The sequence below is a fragment of the Helicoverpa zea genome, chromosome 8, assembly GCF_022581195.2.
Source record: "Helicoverpa zea isolate HzStark_Cry1AcR chromosome 8, ilHelZeax1.1, whole genome shotgun sequence".
NCBI lineage: Eukaryota > Metazoa > Arthropoda > Insecta > Lepidoptera > Noctuidae > Helicoverpa > Helicoverpa zea.
The window spans coordinates 7080837-7102924 of NC_061459.1; the positions used below are offsets into that span (position 1 = coordinate 7080837).

A 22088-nucleotide genomic window follows, 5' to 3' on the forward strand; every position below is an offset into this window, starting at 1 on the left:
AGATTCACATACCTTCTTGGTGTAGTACTTATGTAGCTGCGTCTGACCGCCGTTCTTCCTCCAAAGGCACAAGACTCGTATCTTCGGACTGTAGGTCATGTTGACCAGCCTCTCATACCACCATCTCTCCACGATGGTACCTGAAAACGAAGTATTTATCTGTTGGTATGTGTGTTTATTTATATACAAATGTGTATGAATAAAAATGTATGTTGTAAGAAGAAAAAAAAAATTTTTGGAAGACGGCATTATTTCGTTGAGAAGTAGGCTGCAGTTTATATTCAGGGGGTAGGTACTTGTGAGGTCATCTCACAAATGAAGAGTAGCTAAAGTCTCGCGCCTCAAGAGTCTTCCGACACTTCTCGAGAACCGCGACACTGCCTTAAATAACTTGCCCCAACAACGTTTGCACATGTTAACATATAGTGACGTACAAAACACTACTGCGCAAGCGCGAGGTTCCTGACTTACTTCTGAGGGACTTTCTTACTACTTAGTTATGCGATGAGTGCTATCACGGACTGAGTTACCTTGCGTGGAGCGCAGTACGAGCCCGTCGTCCCGCACCTCCATGAAGCGCAGCTCGCCGGCGGCGTCGGCCTCGTGCACGGTGAACGACGCGCGCCGCAGCAGCCGCGACCCCAGCGGCTTCAGTTCGATGTCGTTGCCGTGCTATATCATTGTAAAAAAATCATCTACAATGTGTGCGTTCCTATTTCAAATTTTGGTGAATCGATATGTTTATTGCCAGTACTCGCTAAATGACAGAATAGGGTTGTTTTTGAAAATCGGAATGAATCTCTGTGCACTCAGGCTGAGCAATAATTGAGAGCAATTTTCAAAATTGTTTATGCCACACCTATTTGCCTTAAAATCCTAAAGAATAACAGTAAAACATACTCACCAGTGTATGTACGACGTCGAGTAGATGATTAACCTCCTGGCTGTACACGAGTCCAATGTGACTCTTTGCGAGTAGACGGCGCACTTTCCCGCGCACGGTATCAGGCACCACGCCTAACAATACCATTGCTGCCGTAAGATTATAAAGTGCTGTTGACAGAAGTCGATCTTCCTCATGTTCGAGTCTCTTGCGTTCCGTTTCACTCAAGCATTTGTAGCGTTCCATCATCTCGTTAGCACCTTGGTCCATGCCGATCATGTCGCGTTCCTGGCTGACCGCGTCTAAGAACGCGTCCTCCCAGAATTGCATTTGGTCCCAGAGATTTGATCTTTCTTTGCCTTGAATGAAGAAGATAGCTATTAGATTGCAATTATTATGTTATACAAAAAATTTGAAGAATTTAGGTATTTTTGCATTTACTTTTCAACGAACACATTGCTTGTTAAATTGTGTTTCGAACACTCCCCGTGTTCGAAAAACTTCCATTTAGGTGATGGTGTCAACTAAGGACAGATCAGCCGATAGTTTATCATTGCCATAGCAGCGTTACTATTAATAGATAATGTAGATTTACCAATAAGTCCCTGGTAGAGGTACGTGCGGGTGGTATCGGGCGACGTGATGGGCGAGGTGACGGGCACACCGACGGGCGGCCGGTAGCCGCTCACGGACGACTTGGACGAGAACACGCTAGCCGCGCGGGGCTTGCCCGACGCCTGCCCACTCGTACCACGGTTCACCTATATCAGACCACAATCTTATAGCTTTCGATAACACTTCTAATATATTCGTAATAAAAAAATGCGCATGCATCGATTTAAAAGATGTCCGTCAAATCTCTGTTCGTTTTTGTCATCTAGCCGCATGTTTCTAATATTGGCACTCTCCATTTATATTATTCCGTGGCGCAGTGATTCTACAGTTTTAACAATCTAACACTGTGCGTATAAATGTTCATCTGATACTCTTAGCCTAGTATTAGGCCTAGTGTAAGAAATTCAGCTAGTACTTAATTTCTGCACCTAAAAATAAAATATGAGGAAATGATATATACTAATTTCTAAGTAGACTGACTAGTAGTCTGAGTTAGGTTTCGAAGAATACGAAATGTCTACCAACTTATTATACTTTTAATAGACACGTATCATGCAAATCTAAATACTGCAGCTTTGATAGCCGTTTCATTAAATTTCGAGTAAAATGTTCCAATATTTCGGCTATTTGTTCGCTGTATTGAAGCTCAGTAAGCGTGTAAGACGGGTCACTACAAATCGCTCTAGGACTTACATTGAGGAACATGACGTCAGTGTCAGAGAGGTTGGACTTAAAGGAGGCGCGATGGTCGTAGATATTGGCTCGGTTGGTGGTGATCGAGCCGCTCTCGTCGGCCGAGCAGTCCGACGAGGGAGGGGCCTGCCACGCACACAAACAACCCGCCTGTACCATGTCGCATGGCACACGCACACTAATCAACAGCTGCCGACTAACCGACTAACTCGAGCAAGAAGGCCTCGATAATTGAATAATTGAATTCTCTTCTAATACTCGCAAAAATATCGTGCGCAAAAAATAATTTGGGCCTGCTGTTTGATTAGAAGTGAGGTGACGAGAAACATGTTACATTTTACTTACAACTCCAACAGACTAGCTTAATATTTACTAACAATTTGTATTTACATTATTCTACGACATAAATACAGTAGTTTAGTATACGTATCACAATCATGCTGGAAGTAACATACCTTGCTCATTTAAGTCAGTTAAAGACCAGTTGGTACAAGAAAATTATATTGGGATGATTGTGTAAGTGTATCAAATATTTATATAATGAATAAAAGTATATTTTGTATGAAGTAACACTGGAGCTGAAAATAGAAGTATAGCAACACACCATCGCTCTAAGCATAAACAAGGTGAAGTTTATAATTTTAAATCAAACATAAGTACCAAAGGGATTTTATATAACACCATTGACTGCTGACATGCTGAAGAGTTTTTATGTATTTCTTCTTTGTATGCAAATAGATAGATATAGTTTTGACATAGTTAAGTTGAGAGCGACAAGAACATGCAACAGTTTAGCAACACTTATTAAAACACCAACATCGATTAAACACTTACATCTGAGTCAAACGACGTTAATTTACTGAAAAGTAAATTCCTCTTTTGGTTCAGCATATCTTTAAACATTTCTGTAGTACTCTGCGCTTCAGAAGAATCCATTTCAGGATAGTTTACCACCGGGACATCTAATGACAACAAGACACGAAATTACTTTGCGGATAAAAGGACCAGAGACAATTTGACAGGTTTAGTGACAGAACAAAATCTGATAATTTTGGGACGCACCCGATTGTGAGCTTTTCCTTGATGATGGTGAGGAAGATGGGGTTTCCAGGTCTTGTCGTCCATAGTGGTCCATAAGTGCGGAGCCAGCCATGCCCCCATGTTCTAGGCCCGCGATCTCCTTGCTCCAGTAGTGTGTGTGTGCCATCTCAGCTAGTTGGAACACTGAAGCCATACCGCCGAGGCCGAAGTTCGAGTATGTGTGCTCGAGACCGTGGACGACTGCCTGTAGCACTTTCAGCATGCCTTTCCACACTGGCTTGCTCACGAACTACAAGGAAAATTGGAATAATATTATCTTTGGTGTCAAAAAGTATGCCTTTGCTATATGAGTTTGTAATTTTTATAACACATACTATTCGAAGTGGAAAAAATAAAATTTTATTTTTTCTGCAGACATAAAAAACTTACCACATCATCGACTTTGTCGTTGGGAGTGGCCTTCCTATTAAAGTTCCTGTTCAGTTTGCTGAGCACCATGTTCCTGTAGGACTCGTCTTCCATCAACTTCTTGAGGCGGTTTAACTTCAGCCACCCTACGCCCTCGCCTTCCAGGACGTGTTGAACCAACTGTAATACCCAATTGTTCATTGAAAGGTTATTGATATTGTATCTAGTTATCCTGTTTACAAAAAGAGATAATAGGATCGAAAATACTTCTAGCGCAGAAGATCTTAGGAGATTCTGCTATGAGACCAGTAATCTTAATCAAAGCGTCTATTGGATTTCTCCTATAGGATATTAAATCTTATAACTAGATTCCTATAGGCCGTTGAGTCCTATAAGTCGTTTACTTTAAGACAATTTTTCAACTTGGAAACTTATGTGTTACCGACATAATTGTGTTTCCATAAAGTATTTAACCAAGTGTGAACTTGCGCCGTTACAAATTAATAACTTGGTTAATTACATAAAAAGTAAGTTTGCAAAGAAACTGTACAACGTACATAAGTTAAGTAAAAAGTTGTATTATGAAAGACTGAAGTTTATGCTATTCGTGCAGTTGGGCCTGAAAGTCAGTGGTGTTGCAATACGTACATCATTAAGGAAGGCCTGGTTCTCAGTGTTGGCAGAGGGCCGAGAATGCGGAGGCGCGGGCGGCGGCGCAGGCGGCGCGTGGCGGATGAGCGGCGACCGCGCCACCAGCCCCCGCGCCCCCTGCGAGAACGGACCGAACGACGCCCCCAGTGCCGCGCCCCCAGTCGCCCCGCTCGCCCCACCCGCCCCACCTGACCCGACGGGACCACGACCCTGTTCGCCTGGTTTAGGTTGCTTGGTGCCTGGTGAATGGGAACAGTTTTATAGCGGAGTAGATTGATCTTCTTGTCAATGATTATGTTACTGTTTAGATTATATACGACTAGGAAGTGCACGTTAATGTCGGTCCTGCACCTGATCTCTCTCCGGTCGATCGGTTTCGGCTCGCTGCCCCATCGGGCTACGACAGTGAAGGAAAAGGGAGTGCACCTGTGTCTGTACAAACGCTGTGAGAACAGCAGCAGTGGCCGACAATCGGCCAAGACGCCATTAATTAAACTACATGGGGTGTTTCGGATGAACAGTTACTAATGAAATCACAAATTAAGCAGGATATTACAACAATTGTAAAATTTTTGTTGTTATCAATTCACTTCCATTTGGGTAACAATTTCTGATTTTCTTACCTTTATTCCCAAAGAAGTCGCTAAACATGCTAGAAGTGGAAGCAGCCAACCCATTGAGATCAGAACTAATGTTAGAGAAGAAGTCTCGATGCGTAGCGGTCAGCAAGTTGGTGGTCTGTAGTGCTGTGGAGTCACGGCGAGCACTCGAGCTACCGTTCGAGTCTTGGCTTTCACCCTGTTTGCAAAAACATGGAAAATATAGTCATACAAAACAATTATGTAGTGTTCTGCAGTGGTCTGAAGAGACTTAAAAAACAAATAATACTATTTTATATATTTTTTTAATTCTAGTGTTGAAAAATAAAGAAAATGGAGTTCCAACCTTCATCAACAATCCTTTTTTAGCGGCAGCTTCCTTCGCACTCTTAGTAAGATCTCCCAACGTCGACTTGCCGACATAGGTGAGGTCTTCGAAAGTGTTCTTGCTCACAGCAGTGGCCGTTTTACTGGCTTCTAACGCAGATTTAGATGCCTCATGCATACTCTTCGAAGCTTCCTCTGCCGCCTTTTTCGCGTGCAATGTTAGCTGTCGATAACCAAAATAATTTTTAAGAATTGTTTCTATACTACAGGTGTTACTTATTTCCAAATATGGTTAAAAACTCAGCTATGAAAAATATTGTTGGTTTAATCAGAAGTATCCGTGATAGAATGAGCAAGCAGTTTTTATTGTAAGTAGTGAGTTCGATAACTTGTCACACTATGCTATAAAATGTAGATTCGGTTAGCGACTTCTAGCTCAAATCAAGCTCAGGTTTTTTGGTAAATGAATAAGGGAGTATTCTAGGCAATGATTTAATAAATGACGTGACTTTTTCTCACTAGCGTTCTGCAATTTTAAGTAAATTTTAATGACCGGCTAAGCTACTAAATATTACTGACTACAAAGTGTGTATGCTATGCGGCTTCTACAAGTTGTCGATGTTTATCTCCACACGGTGATCTGTACCTGACCGAATGGCGCAAATATTTTCTTATCCTCTCCATCTGCTACTTTTCCTTTCTTCTTTATTGGTTTGAGTAAGTAACACATATTGTCATAAATAAATTATAAACGTTAATAAACACAGAAATTAATAAACTAAAAGGTGCATTAAATATTAAATGTTTTCTATATTTTTGCGTTACCTTATCCATGTGTGCGAGAAGTCCTTCCTGACTGCTTTGCCGTGTGGTCTCCCTCACCAACTCTTTCGCTTGTGCGGCAAATTGCTCCAAGAGGGATGATTGTGACGCTTGTCGCGATACACCGCTACTTACGCTCTAAAATGTAAAAATATGATTTATTTCCTAAAGGTTATAATTGCGTCATTTCATTAACAAAAACAAATTAAATAAGTCGTTTTTTTATATAAATGAATATGTAAATTGTTCAGGGTTAGATCCAGCTCTCACGCTACTGGTGTAGCTACGTTTTTGCAATATTGTGAAGCGTATGTAAGTGCGGCGAAAGATGTCTTCTTTAAAAAAGCAAAAAGTAAAAAAGTCAATCACTCTACTTAAATAAAGTGCTAGGCTTGTGAATTTTCGCCTGTAATAAATTTTCCTAGATGTAAGGATGTCTTATTTTTTCATGACATAACAACAGAATTGAGTGTGTCTTGTGTTAATTTGCGTGTAAAAAGCCCGTCATTATTGTATGGGGTCATCAACACTATATTTGTGTAGGAGCTAGGTGCGTACTTTAGCGTGCGGAGGCGGCAGGTCGCGGTGCGAGTGGTGCGAGGGCGTGAGGGCCCGCTCGGAGTCGCTGGTGGACGCGCTGTCGGCCGCGCGCTGCCGGCTCACCACCGTCTTCGTCGTCGTCGAGTTCGAGTCCGACTCGCGGCCGAAACTGCCGCTATCCGTGTCCTAATAACGTGTGGTGTTAGCTACGGTGGGGTTTCTAGCTTCTAAATTAATTTCCTAATGAAATATACCTCACTACAGGAACTTCTAAAGGCCGTAGCTTATATGATTTTTTCCCTCTTAACCGAGACTGTCCTCGTTGATCAACACCATTACTTTTTGGACTTGAATCGTAGCTGCCGTTGTCGGAGTGTAAGTGCTAAGATGATTTCTAACATCGGTGATGTGATATCGAAGAATAGTTCCTAATTTAGCTTACTATAAACTATTCTACTAATATCCTACTGCTATCTTCTCTACTGATGTTCATTCTAACAGCTGGTGCACATATGGGGGAACTTAAAGAAGAGCATCTATCACGATCATGTATCCCTATTATTTATTGAAATAACTATGCAAAAATTATCTCTTCCGATATCCGCCATTTTGCAATATTTCTTTGTGACATCACGCACTACATTGTAGGTACTAAATTGACTTGCAAGTGATGGTGCCCATCTCAAAGACTCCACAATTCACACACACACACACACACACTCACAAAACCCCTAGAAGAAACCAACACTATTCCAAATTCAAAACTTACGCTCTTCTTAACAGGCGGTGCATGAGCTGCATCAGGCTCCGCGATGACGTCACCGGCGGGCTCGTCGTCCGACAAGTCGGAGTGGTCGGAGCTGGACGCTGAGGGTGACGTGGAAGCACGTCCCGGCTCCCGATCTGGGGCTTCGTCCACGTTACCGAACATTAGTGATGATGGGGGGCTGTATACCTGATGTCGGTAAAAAGGGTGGTTAGTAAATTAAATTCGACGTGACGTGTGAAGTAACTGCACTAGTTTGATAGTTCTTAACATATAGCGGTCTGTAATTTTGCACATAGGAATATTTAATTGATCGAATAGGGGGCAAAAAAGAGGATTTTCACTTCAATCACATGTAAGGGAAGTGTTTCTAATAATTGTACTTTTTACCGTTTTAGGATCTAAAGACGACGAAAGAGTCATCGGAACTTGCACTACGGCGCTGTAAGTCTCTCCAATGACGTGCTGTTGATGCGGGTTTCCACCTAAGATACATAATGAAAATATATAAAATACATGTTAAGATTGAAAGGTGAAATAAATAAATAATATAAATTGCTACATGAAAGTGGTTTACCTGGAGACAAGTCAGATGAAGCCATTTCTGACACAAAGTCACTCAATGATGAGTATGACGAACTCGTACTTTCCGCAGCCTCAGAATCGGATCCACTCTCATCTACAAAGAAATTACCAATTTAAACAATTACATTATTTGGCCACTGGCTACAATAACCTTCTGCTTAATGGTGACATAAGGGTGTATTTTAATGAGTATGTATGTCATTTCAAAAGGCAGGTGTTACCAACCTGTGGGTTGATTTTCCTGTCGCTGTAACTGTCGGAGTGCACCGTTGAGGGAGCTACCGTCATCCCACACTGGAAAGCGGATGGGCTGCAGTTGTTCTGCGAACCACTTGGGTTTGTCGCCGACTTGCCTCGGATCGAACAACCCTGTCTGTACCCGAAGGAATGCCACGTTGCCTGGAGTTAGCGACCACTCTGCTAGGAATTCTACTGCCTAAAGAAACACGAGGAAAATTAGTAAGTCATTAAAAAAAAACTATATGTATATTTCAAGAAAGCTTTGTGGTCAACTTACCTGTGTTCTGGCAAATTTGTTCAAGAAGGATGTGGTTCTAGGTCGCGAACGAAGAAAGCTGTTGATCTGGAAGGCCACGACTGGCCTCGGGTATAGACGTAACGTTCGTGTATGCTCCATAAAGTTCGCCAGGATGTTTTGCGAATTGAAAAATCGAACCTGTAAGGACAATTTATTTTAAATGTAAGATCCAATAAGGTAGACGCAATGAAAGTAATGTTAATTAGATTTCAATAAAGTGTTTGTTTGAATTTCCACTCAAAGTCCTTAGCCGAGACTTCAAGATCGTTGTGTTGTTATACATATGTAGATGCGTATTAATGTGCTTGTGGTAAGGCGACCTCAGCAGTCTCAGAAAACTACATGGTCGCCGTAACGGTACGAGGCGGGTCGTACTTACCATAGCGACTCTAGTAGCGACATCAACAGAGTCGACATCATGTCCGTATATGAGCGGGTTGAAGGGCTGCTGCGTGTGCGGCGAGGCGAGGGAGTGTCGCTGCGGCGTGTGTCCCGCGCTCGCCGCGCCTGACACCGACACGCGCCGCGACTCCGGCGTGCTGTGCGGCGCTGACTGAGCACCGTCGCCGTAACGGTACGAGGCGGGTTGGACCCTGGACATATCATGAGGTATTTGTAGACTTTATATAGGTACACAACTAACCGCGACGTCAATAGCATAAAGGTATATAAAATTCCTGTTGCGATTAGAGATGGGACATAATTTATATGGAGGTTTTGTGAAAACTCAGTCTCTTACCGCAAAGATAAGTTACAGAAATTCGTAAGATGTTATTAGATAGCGCAGACAATTTATTTCAATTGCATTTGGTAAGCAACCTTAGCTATAGTAACGTTGTATCATGACAGTGATGCAGACAGATGACTTAAAAGAAATTGGTCAAAGGGTACTCAAAATTTTCTAAAATAACAAAGAAAGAGGGTATGTACTTTTTTTTCCATATTAAATACTGGAACGTTATTTACAATTTTAAACCTGTACATAACATTTAAAAAGAACTAAATCTATATTTACATAAATATAGATATGTATGTATGTAATTAGGTATGTACTCAAATAAGTATAGCTTACTTGAGTGTGGCCCCGCCCACGCTGTCTCGTCTTGAAGGTAGGAGGGGGGCGGCTGCCTGTTCAGCCGTACTACTAGTCAAGCTGTTGAGGGCCTGTCGAGAAATATATGCGTCAAATGAACTGCCAATAATTTCATCTTACCAAACAAAATCACTCAATTTCTGTACAAAAGTTAAAATAAATTAAAAAGCAAATGCCGCCTCAAAAACTTGTGGGCTGTAATAAATAGCAGATTAGTTCAAAATCGTTAGTGTTCGAAATCTAAGCAAAATCTTGTTCGTTAAGTAGCACAAACCAAAAATCATGTTAATTCATTTGCAGTTCATCTACTCGGATTGTAAATTTTATCATAGCTACAATTTAGCTTAGTGGTTTTATCATTCAAACACTACGTTATAGATAGATAATAATGTGTATTTATTAGAAGCTGCACTGTTTCACAATCGGCGTTAGCACAATCACAACAAGTCAGACAAAACATGCCGCACACGAACACAACACGCTGAAACAGTGTTACAGTCTAAAAAACCGCAGAAGTGCGAAACGGAAGTACCCTTAATGTTATGTGGTCGGGAAAAAATAAATAAAGTATAATCTGTAGTGTGTTAAAACAACCAGCCCATTCTAGGTGATGTCAGATTTGAAACAGAAATGAATTTTATATTCCGAACTTTTGTGAGCAGTGTTTAGTTATAGACAGTAACACGTATTTCAGTCGAATATTTATGTGTGCCTCTATTTTCAGCAGCTTTTCTTATCTAATTATTTTGTTGGGTTTCCAAAAATGAATTCTTGAATAAAGAGAAGAGCTGGGGAGATGTAGTGGATGATTATTGTAGTTTTCAGCCTGTAATCATGTGAATTCTGATCTAATGACAAAGATAAGAAAAACTGACCCTCAACTTAAGTAGATAACTTAATATTTCATAAATTATATAACAAATACATACTAACTTCTGTGTCATGTGCAAGTTAGCTGTAAAATACTGTATCGGCACATACATAAATATGATATAGTAAATATGTTGTGAATAAGTCAAAGTGTGCAATGTAAAAAGAGTATAGATATTTACACCACTCCCGGCACTGGACATGAGTTGCACGGCCTAATGTGAAGAAGAAGTGAGTGCGTGTTAGTGATAGATCGAACGACACAAGTGTCACAAACATACTGAAACACAAATTAGTACAGTATTGCATATCGTTTCTATTTTATTGTATTCCATTTTTTTTTGATGTTTTAAAACACAAACATGCTTTCAAAGTTTGAGTGTTGTTTTTTTTTATTATATTTATTGAAATTAATATCTTATGTCTAAATTGAGAGACGAAAACATTATAATATTGAGAAGTTTTGAGGAATAGTGTATCACATTTAGAAACATCATCATAAAACAATAACAATGAATAGTCACAACAGCTTAGCGACATCGATAGAAATGCGCTCACAAGTGCAAAGTATTAGAAAAGTTTAGGTGATAGGAGAAAATGTACTATGTAGACATGGAAGAAAACATTCATAGAAAAACGTGTAAATATAAAAAAAAATATATGAGTCATAAATACCTGTTTTAGATGGTTCTTAAGGACAGATCCTTCTGGCTCGGGTAGCGGCGGTAAATCTTGGTCAGTCCCCGATGGGCAGATCAATTTAGTGGCATCGAGATCCACAAGCCATATGTCGTCGGGCATTCTAGGAAAAATATGACATAAATATAACTGTCAACTTCCCTAACGATTGAGTACACGGATGTTTGTCAATCAATCAAGCCTTAACGGCTAAGCGGATATCGATATTCGATACACGGGTCAGCCTTGACCCGGATTACCAAACAACAGTATTATAGAAACGAGGGACAAAACACTAATGACCAGTTTCAGTAGTTTTACCGGTTACTGATAAAGTCTGACAGATAAACTATAACTTTTGGTTTCACAGGTCTCGGATAGCAACCTCATCATGTGCCTTGCTTTTTCCCAACTATGCTGGGGTCGGCGTCCAGTCCAACTGGTTGCAGCTAAGTAACAGTGTTTTACAAGGAGCAACTGCCTATCTAACCTCCTCCGCCCATTTACCCCTAGGTAAGACTGATTATCTGACTTACTGGCTTCTGACTACCCGAAACGACTGCCAAAAATGTTCAAATGACAGCCTTAGATAGCAATATTTGGAAGAAATTATTAGCAATGAAACAGGGCCTAAGTCTAAAACTTACCTAAAATTCTTCTTATAAGTGAGGAAAGTGGCTGGTATTCCAATAAGGAAAGGCGTCGGAGCTAGGAGCAGTTGTTCGGCACAGCTCATACAACTGGGCAGCAGAGGTATCGCGGGGAACATGTACTCGAGAGGGTACAACATGGCGACCAGCGCCATTACGGACATGGACAGCGCGTTGTAGTCACGTGACTGCACCACTACTTTGTTCTCCAGTAGGATCAGCGTCAGGACTTTGAGGCAGGTGTCCACACCTGTAGGAAAATAGTGGACCTTAGATTCATTGCAATATTTAGACAAAAATTTAAAGCTGTCAATAGTTTAGTGTGTGAAAGCTCAAAAGCTTTATTGTTTGTCCTATAAAAAGAATAAGTCGTGTTTGCACAGGCTCTTATGGTTTTTTTTTGGATTGCAGCGTTCCTCCTGTTGCCTTTATGGATATAAAATTATAGGTACACTCTAAATTAAGAAAACTAAAAGAGCACTTTTCTGTTCAAACCTAACCTAATCAAACCTAATCAAACCTAACCGATGTATTTTTTACCCAAATAAGAAAGATACTTGCCTAAAAGTTCCAAAGGCAGATGCAGAGGAAAATCAACGAGTGTGAATCTCGTATGATCGGGCAACGCGAAGAGCAGCGGTGAGTGCGCTGTCGGCGACAGTACTTCTAACTCGAGCCTCGTCTTGCCGGGCACGGGTACAGGCGCGGACAGAAGTCGCAGTATCCACGTCTCGATCTCTTTGACGTCGTGCAATACGATCGTAGGGGTGTTGTCGTAAGCTTGCCCGGTTAACACTGACCATACTGTATCTCTACAATATTAATAAAATAAATAAAAATACATTTTTTTTATAAAAAATTGTAATAAAAAAAAACGAGTTTACGTAATATTGTGTATGTTTTTAAATAGTAAATAAAGGCCTAATAGTAAAGGTTAAAAAATATTTAAATGGTAAAGGAGCTTGTTAAAAAGCTTGTGAAGGGCACTGGTTCTGAATAAAGTACACAATTAAGTTAAAGAATTATAATAATGCTAGAGGCAATGTTTGGATCAAAGGAGAGGAAAATTTTAATTTAATTTATATTTATATAATAAGTTAAAATTATTTCATTAATGCTATACTTTGCTTGAAATATTTAGGTAGCCAAGGGCACATACTATACTAGGAGAATATTAAAATACCTACATTCTTTGTTGAAAATAATTGTGATATTTATAGTGAGCGAATGTGCTAACAAACATTACACCTATATTAACTACACATAACCTGTGAGATTCAAAATTCTCAAACCAACATTACCAATAAGCCATTAGTACCTACAAGTAACTTACCTAAGGATTTGTCTTGAAGCGCCTACGCGCCGTGGACTGGAAGACTCGTTGCATGCATCTATCAATTTCTTTAGGATAAATAGGCACTCTCGGAATGTGGAGAAGAATGGGTGATGTGAAAGCAGGCAGAGGGAGGTTAGGGAATGGTTCCGAACTCTCTGTAACAAAAAAAAGAAGAAAATCCGTCATTAATGTGTGCACAAGGAGTTTAAATGAAAAATATTACTTTCAATTAAAATTATCGTACCACCTAAAAAGCATAACAATACATGTGCTTTAAACAGTACCTACTTAACGTTTTTAGTAAGTCTAACTTACGGATGTGCCGCTTAGGACTATTTTTTTATGAGAAACAGTAACATCATCCTTCTGCCCTTATTTTATCCCAATTTTATTTGGGGTCGGCGCAGCATGTTTTCTCCTTCCATACTCCTCTATCTGCCGTCATCTCGCAAGTAACATTCGTTTTAATCATATCTACTTTCACACAATCCATCCATCGTTTCTTCGGTGGTCCTCTTCCTCTATATGAGAAACAGTAACACTAGGTACCTGATAAAAGCTTTGGTTTCATACCTGCCGCTTCCTCGTAGCCCTAGGGCTAGGTGAATGGGAATGCGAGCCGCCGCTCTCGGAGTCCGGCGCGGGCGCAAGTCGCGGCGCCAGCGTCGCGCTGCAGTCGCGCTCCGAGTCACTCGGCGCCACGTTACTGCTCCTATAGTCACTGGAACATTCGCTACGTCTTAGTCTAAGTACTGGAGCTAATGAAACACTCCACAAGAATAAAAAAAAATTGAATTTTGAAAATTGTTACTATATTATTAATATCCTACATCCTACATATATTATAAATGTGAAAGTTTGTGAGAATGTATGGATGTATGTTTGTTATTCAATCACGCAAAAACGGCTGGACCGATTTGATTGAAATTTGGTATGTAGATAGGTGAAACCCCGGATTAACACATAGGCTACTTTTTATCGACACACCACGCGGGCGAAGCCGCTGGCGGAAGCTAGTACATAATAAATGCGAAAGTAACTCTGTCACTGTTATGCTTTCACTTCTAAACCACTGAACTGATTTTAATAAAATTTGGTACAGAGATAGAGTTGACCTTGAGAAAGAACGTAGGATAGTTTTTATCCTGTACTTTTGAAGAGTCCTCTTGGAAACGCGATATAAGTAACCGAACTCGACGCGGACGAAGCCGCAGGCGGAAGCTAGTAAATAATAAAAAGGAGATTTTCTATTTACACAGACAACAGAAGTAGTTTATGTTCACCTGGAAAATGCGGAGTCGGAACTTTTCTCCATGGACTTGCGCCATGACTCGCGGCGCAGCATGCTTCGTTCCCGAGGGCCCGGCACTTGAGCACGCTCCACCGCTCTGTAGAAGTTGACGCAGATGCCGAAACGAGTCTTGCCTGAGACAACGTTAAGATTAATAGTCACTGATATTCGAAACTGATTTACTGATATAAGCAATGGTAAATGAGCAAAATAAAAGCTTTATAATATAGTTTTATTTTTATTCACCTGAGTCTTTATCGGTGAGTTGAAAGACAAAAGAGGTGGTATCTCTGGAGGCGAGGTGCCCAGGGGCCCGGCGAGGCCCCACGGACACGCACCCCTCCGGCTGGCAGAAATACACCATGTCCAACGGCAGGGGAAAATCATCGTGATTGGTCAACGGATAGCGTCGGAGCAGCTCAGGAGCCTAAACAAAATAAAAACATACCAAATATACTTCCTAACACAATCGTTTCATATAATAGATCCCTTATCAAGTTAATAAAGGACGCCTCAAGGCTATCAAAATCTTCGCCCTTCGTAAATCCCTTGAGTCATCCATTATGTCCACAAACACGGGTAAATCCGTTTTTGGGAAAGATATCTGGGGGTCGGAATAATATTAAGAAGAATGATTGCTTCCTTTATTCGTCAAATAGTAGGAAGACTTTTTTCTTGTAATGAATTACTATTTATAAATAAATAAATAAAGTTTAAAAAATAACTTCATACCTGTACGGGAGCGAGGCCTTTTCCCGAAGTGTACGGTTTTGCTCCGACGATAGTCAAATAATCCACCAGTCGCGGACACAAGTGTTGCTTCTGAATGTCCATATTGGTAGGGGGCTCAATCGATTTCTTTTATAAGAGAGCCTTTTCGAACCCATTATAATTAAAAAATATATTGCTTGTCATAATTATCACTTTTTATTAATATGTCTGAAACAAAAATTGAATAATGTCTTAATATCAACAAAGTAGTAACAAAACTACAATTTCTTGTAAACCCTTTGTTTGTTATATTTATGCCTGTACTCACGAAGGTACTTAAAATTAAGCCGAAAGATATCAACAGGTAAGACCTTCGAACTTCGAGGGTCCGATTACGAAGAGTAAGATTTCCAGTTTGGAGGAAAGAAAATAATTTCTCAATTTTCTGTCACAATAAAATCCACTTACAAATTCTATTTTTACTTATCGATTACAAAACACATGTTCTGAAAATGATTAGGTACCTGCCCTAAATACTAAACGCACAAAAAAGTACTTATCCAACGAAGAACCTAATGTTTCACACGACTAATATCTACAATCACAGATTGAATTCAATCCCCTTAAAACACAATCCGATTCAACGTACACTTATTGATTTAAGATAGCCTGTATGTAGCGGCGTTGTGAGCTCAGGCCCCCTTGACCCATTTATTGCCTTGACACGCTTCTGAGGGACGCTCGCTCGCAGCCTGATGGCAGGTAGCAAAACTTTACAATCCCAGTTGCCTATAAACCACATCACTTAAGAGCCTTCATAAAGTTTGTTCATCAAAAGACTTAATGAACAGGAAGATTAATATAAGAGGGAGCGAGGTTACACGCATGAAAGTACCCGGTAGAAAGGTACATAGATGAGTGTTATATCTAGGTTCCGAAATAAAATAGGATTGTTATCAAGCTGGTCACAATATGTTATTGGTACCCAAGTGTGGTGGCCTTTGTTATATCCTCTATATCCGTAGTAGATCTTAGGTATAAGCTAAATAAATAAAAGCAAGTTTGCCCAGCAGTTAAAAAATAACAAAGCTTGTTTCGGATGCTACATAATATCGTAGCTTTTATAACCACAATTTGTTCATCCCATAAAAATGCAGATAATATATAAGTGCAAACAACCGCCATAAAATATCACACAAGCGGTAAAATGTTATTGCTCTATGAAATCCTAAGTTTATTAGTAACAATATGCAGTTCATAATATAGAGGTACAAACACAATGCTATATAGTGCACAGTATGATAGTTAAATCAAGGACGCGAGTACTCTAACGTGTGGGTAGATGAAGCCTTGAAAGCATCGCGGTATAATGCAGAAATAGCTTTTAACGTATTGGAATATTTTCCGAGCTCCATTTACTTTATGTAACACCGAGCTTCCCTGTTGTTATATGTCAGGTATTTGATGTTATTCAGGGCACATACTTTATGATCAAACACGCTAAACATGTTGTTACGCTTCACAAATTTATCTGCCTGTATATGGGGATAATCGTTCGAGGGATGAGCTAGAAAGGTCATGCCCTAACTTTATTTTACCAATTTTTGTAAAGGTTATTTCTGTTCCGTTTTTGCTCTTAAATATTACTTTCCCAAATGTATAGGGGAGGATTTTGGCCTAACCAATTTTAATGTAAATTCTATCTATTATGAGTTTAAAATGTGACTACATGGTCAACATACGCGTGATAACTTTTACATAATTTCTCTAAACGCTTCAGAAACCTACTGCATATTGATTTCAGTTACGTCAGCCCATTTAAATGTGCACTTCAATCATTCAAGTAACTTGTGCTCCGGGAATCCATTTAATGCATTGACATAACGAGCTCGGATAATTGCGGCTCCGTCTGCGTATCATGTTACGTCATCGGCGGCAGTCGTAGGTGGCAATCACGATAAATATACGTATCACAATATGTATAAACCTACGCATAAAGATAATAATGTCACTCGGACTTTATTTTGGAAGGGTCACAGCAGCTAAGCCGCCAAACTACTACAAATTATCAACAACGTTAAAAGTATACAACCCAACTTAAATTCTTTCTGATTAAACGTAACTTAAGGGATAAACTAACGAAAGTTTGTGTTTGCTACGAGTAAAATAGCTTAACGAGATTTAAAGGGCACCAAAACTTTGGCAAAAGACAATTAAATAAAATGCTCATGAAACAAATTGGATACAAGAAGGACGAACTTTGTTGTTTGCACTACGGGGTTAATACCCTGTGGCCTTTGATATTAAACAACAAGTAATAAAATACGCTTAGATACATTTACTGCTTATAATAAAATGGTCTATAAATACGAAATAGTCGCTGTTTCATGACCACAAATGTATCATAAGAACATAATAATTTCTGTGCGTCGTGTAAAATACTGGATGATATCGATATTTTCAGGCGTAATCGTAAGACAACAAATTAGACGCAAAATTATTTAGATGAGTAGAATAAGAATGGATGAAGAAATTAATGTTGAAAATCCTCAATTTTATGATTACCTATAACTTATCGCAAACGGCAAACAACTTGCTAACTCACCAATCTAAAATACGGATAATAAACTTTTTGCCTCAAATATGATCAAACTTTAAGAAAAGTACCTAATGATTGACCTAAACAAGAACCAGCTATTAATTTCAATAAAATTACTAAGAAACAAGATAAGTAGGCATACCAGATAAATCCGATTTCATTTGGCAACTTCAACAATAAATAATAATAATTTACAATGAAGCTATGGCTATAAACTATGGCTGAATTTTGTTTTTCTTTTCCCGCGCTTTGCTTGGACTAAAGCAGTCCTCCAAACAGCCTATTTATACAAACATTGTACATATTTCCAAAACGAAATGTTGAGCGTTCCTTAAATGGCCAATGGGCGAATGAGTACCTATTATATATTGTATTTTTTTTTAATTTGCCTGTTAACAAACAGAATGGCATTTCCAAGTACATAAGTGTACATACTGAAATATAAGAAGTAGGCTTCCCTCGAGCAGATATAAAACCTAATTGGGGTTGTGCCAATATAATATCTATAAGCGCTGTTCCGACGAGCGGAATATTTCAGCATCTAGATTAATTTTCGGGGAACTCGGCCAACTGGGCTAGGAACATCGATTACGGTTTCTTATTGCTCAATATTAAGTAATGAAATGAAAAGAATGTTTGAACTACGCGTTTATATCTACCTTATACATCTAACTATTGTTGTTTTCTAGCAAGTTTTCAGAAGGTGGGAATCTTATCTTTACGATCTTTACTTAAAACCTAAACTTAATAGTGACCCCATCTGCGGTCATTCACAACAAGTTCGTAAATCGCCCACAATTGTAAAAATCCATCAAGATTTCGTATTAACGCAACTGCAAAAACAACATGGGATTGGACACATTCATCATCTGTCATATTATTACGACCATCACGTGCGCCCTTGATCCCTAAATTAAAGCGAGGTTACAATACGCCACAGTTTGCGATAAGGGTCGTCTCTACGACAGGCGATTCTCTTGGGACCACACCCCACACATATTTTCATGGAAATAAGGCTACATTGGCTTTAATGAATTAACAGTTCCCTTCAAAGATCATAAATTAAGCCAGAAATGTTCATAAATTAGTTTTAATGTGACGTTTATGATGTTTAACACTTTAGCTAACATTAACGTTTTTTAATCAACTTCAGTACAGCCAAAAGGTCTTAATTAAAAACTAAGCCTTTCATTTCATTTTGCAACCTTTTCCTAAGATAATAATTTGCGGAAAAAATAATATTATCAGGGTAGGTACTACGCAAAATATAATTTCCTACATTTGAAAGGGAAGGGCTCAGGCTATTGTGAAAGGGTATTGCACGATAAATGAGAGTAGGACGGAGGACTTTCATTGAATGGAACTAATCAAGAGACCTATTCTGGAAATATTTTTCTAAGCCGCTCGATTCCGTAATTGGAATTGCGAGTGACGCAACGTTGCGCCACTTTGACACTTGCACAACCTTTGAAATTATTGTAGTATTAATAAAAAAAGCTATTTCAAGTTACTAATACTATTCAAATTATTAATACCAGTGATACCTAATTTAAAATTAAGTATTTTAGAGATAGTGATATATCATACTTATTTTCTACTTCCGCCTGTTTAAATAAAGTACCTACACAGCAGCAGGCGTAAAAGACTTAAAAGCGTTCATAATTAAATTATTCCTTCCTGTGAAACGGGCCCAACTGTGCAAATGAATTAAATTTTCTCCTACCATGGCATACCAAATAAAGCCACGCGTGCAAACGGCAGAGGACTACGAAAATACTACGCCAACAAAAATGCTACGTAAACTAGACAATTGCTACGTCATAGAGCTGCTACGGCGTAGGCGTCGTAACCGGTATATGTATTTGTGCATTGATTTGATAAGATAGGCAATATCTTGTCCCTTATTGTGCCAAGTTGTCTTTAAGTGATCGATAGTCAGTTGAATTTGAGAAATTTGTTTGTCATCCCTATTAGAGTCAATTTAATAGATTAATTATTAATCGTCTACTACGAGGCCAATAAATATATTACTACGTATTATGATTTTGTAGCCATTTCAGTGTTACTTAATCAAGATAACATTAAAATGTATCGTCTTTTATTATTCTAGGACGCCTGCCACGATCGTAATTGAGTAGGGTCGGATCGCACAGATCAATAAGGTAAAAGATTCAAGCAATTGTATAACCAGTACATACGTGTATAGCTATTATTTTATTCCTGTTTACGCCAATATTTTGATATTTATTGGCGTCTGTGGATTTAAAGTAACTACGCAATACCCAAAACATTCTTCCAACCAATTTATTCTCTGCTTTATAGTAAGACGTTATAAATAGGTTATGTTAAAGTAATATCAAAACACGAGACAGAAGATTTTAACGTAACAAACATGCATCTACCCATTTACTTTGAACCTTGAAAGCTCTTAACAAAGCAGTTAAGCGTGGCTTTTACTTTACATTACCAAGTTAACTGTAAAAGCTACAGAATATACACAGAAGTGCATCAAACCTAATTCTCTTTGAGAGGGGTGCATTTCGCAGATTCATTGTGGCTTGGCTTCCATGAAACAATACGATGCCGACGTTTCATTAGAAATAACTGGTATTCAATGAATACATACTTGACAAGCTAGCTGGGAACACGCTAACTCCATCTATTTACCCATGTATTTATCGTAACTGGAGTAGTTTTATACCAGGTTAATATAAAAAAATGTTTTGCTTTCTTTTGGAGTTTATTCTATGAGCCTTTTTCAAAAAATCTACCAAATACCTACTAACTAACTAAAATGAATCGTTCTTGGAACCGGCCATTAAATATGTAGTTAATGGTATTGCCCGTATCGCATTACCTGGTTGTGAAATACGGCGTTTTTAAACAATCGATGGTGTGTAACGTATGTTCCATATAGTACTCGTAGATATGCAAATCGCGCTCCATTTAAGTAATCGCACCAGCATTTCGGTTTTCAAGCGAATGCTGTTACAGCTGATAACGCGAGATAAGCTCTGGTGGCTCGCGACGCAAACAATAATATAGTTGTGGGATGTTGTATTTTAGTTTTTGTTACTACTATACAGTAGTTGTCGTACTATAGTACTTGTTTGTACCTAAGTACCAATGTATATATACAGAGGTTTTACTGTCACTGTTAATTTACTCTTTTGGAAATAAGTCGAAGAGGAAATAATATATAAAATTGTGTGCGTTGTACTGATATAATTAAAAACTTTAATTATATTTCTGCTGCGAAATTGTGGTCAAAAATTTGTAATCACATATTATAAAGTGTTAACATTTTATGATTCGATCAGAAATGAAATAAATAGGAACACGGACGTTCAAACTGAAAAGGCTTGTCTAAAGATCTAATTGACAATTAGTATGTTCCTAATTCAAATACGAGTTAACGAGACATGGTTATATCCTCGATTCACTAGCAGTTATATATCTAAAGCAAACCTAAGTATTGTAGGTACCTTTTAAACCTATACACATCATTGTTATGTATGAAAGACCGCTCCTTCAGATCGAAACTGACATACCTACCTATACGTACTTATATAAACATTGAGTATACCTACTACACTGGCAAAGGATGCTATACTACTACAAGTTACCGAGTACCTCATGAAGAATTTAAAGACATACAATAGCAAAATCAAGGAAAATAGCGAACATACATAAGCATTGTAAGGTAGTACGTTACTCAAGGTGACCAGTAACTTCACCTACCCATTATATGTAAAAGTGATGAGTGCAGTACAATCACAATATAGATTAATTTTTTTCAGTAGTTATTTCAGTGGGTTACGTCAGACACACGTCAACATGACGCACTTGAACCACTTTCCACCGGTCAGTGGTAATGAACATCGTTAAGCAAACCAGAAAATCTCGGGGTTGTAAAGGGGAACACAAAACTATGGAAGCAGTAGTGAAACTAGGGCTTACCTTAAGTTTACGTGAGGTTGTATAGTTTCTACATGGTAAGCACGTCGCGCGCAATAACGTGATATCGTGCGTGTCGGTTTTGAGTACGAGATGTAACCGCGTAGTAGTGCATATCGCGGGATGGCGGAGGCGAGTGGAGTGCCATGCGCGGCCGCCCACGCTCGATACGCGCCGCGCCGTCGCCCGCCGCGCCGACTTGCGCGGTCCTGCCCACCCGTCTACTCGCTACCTCATACTACTCTCACAATAACTTAACAATCCATTGCGCCACCACTTTGAACAACAACGGCAATTTTTCACGGGTAGTGTGTCGGAAAATTCAATGTAGTTTAATCTATTAAGAAAATGTCTTTTCAGGTTTAGCTATGTGTACGGGTATGTAATGTCGAAGGGATTGGTTACGGTTGGTCGACTATTGCAGCTGATGACATT

At 39.2% G+C, this 22088-nt stretch overlaps 1 protein-coding gene across 1 annotated transcript in view; it reads right to left on the bottom strand.

Moving 5' to 3' along the window:
* LOC124632486 (MAP kinase-activating death domain protein) overlaps nt 1–21798 on the bottom strand; it is a 28890-nt gene extending 7092 nt beyond the window's left edge. The window contains exons 1-31 of the mRNA XM_047167337.1: nt 21657–21798; nt 15119–15325; nt 14633–14813; nt 14379–14520; nt 13669–13816; nt 13093–13250; nt 12321–12571; nt 11757–12009; nt 11107–11233; nt 10614–10646; nt 9541–9632; nt 8848–9061; nt 8448–8606; nt 8156–8366; nt 7923–8024; nt 7736–7830; nt 7349–7534; nt 6598–6765; nt 6043–6177; nt 5864–5920; nt 5237–5440; nt 4915–5089; nt 4289–4530; nt 3662–3820; nt 3254–3521; nt 3026–3153; nt 2192–2317; nt 1479–1644; nt 905–1242; nt 531–672; nt 13–140 (exon numbers count right to left, since the gene is read on the bottom strand). Of these exons, the coding sequence (XP_047023293.1) occupies nt 13–140; nt 531–672; nt 905–1242; nt 1479–1644; nt 2192–2317; nt 3026–3153; nt 3254–3521; nt 3662–3820; nt 4289–4530; nt 4915–5089; nt 5237–5440; nt 5864–5920; nt 6043–6177; nt 6598–6765; nt 7349–7534; nt 7736–7830; nt 7923–8024; nt 8156–8366; nt 8448–8606; nt 8848–9061; nt 9541–9632; nt 10614–10646; nt 11107–11233; nt 11757–12009; nt 12321–12571; nt 13093–13250; nt 13669–13816; nt 14379–14520; nt 14633–14813; nt 15119–15220 (4890 nt within the window). The 5' untranslated portion in view covers nt 15221–15325; nt 21657–21798. The remainder of the gene's footprint in view (nt 1–12; nt 141–530; nt 673–904; nt 1243–1478; nt 1645–2191; nt 2318–3025; nt 3154–3253; nt 3522–3661; nt 3821–4288; nt 4531–4914; nt 5090–5236; nt 5441–5863; nt 5921–6042; nt 6178–6597; nt 6766–7348; nt 7535–7735; nt 7831–7922; nt 8025–8155; nt 8367–8447; nt 8607–8847; nt 9062–9540; nt 9633–10613; nt 10647–11106; nt 11234–11756; nt 12010–12320; nt 12572–13092; nt 13251–13668; nt 13817–14378; nt 14521–14632; nt 14814–15118; nt 15326–21656) is intronic.
* Between the last annotated feature and the right edge of the window lie 290 nt (nt 21799–22088).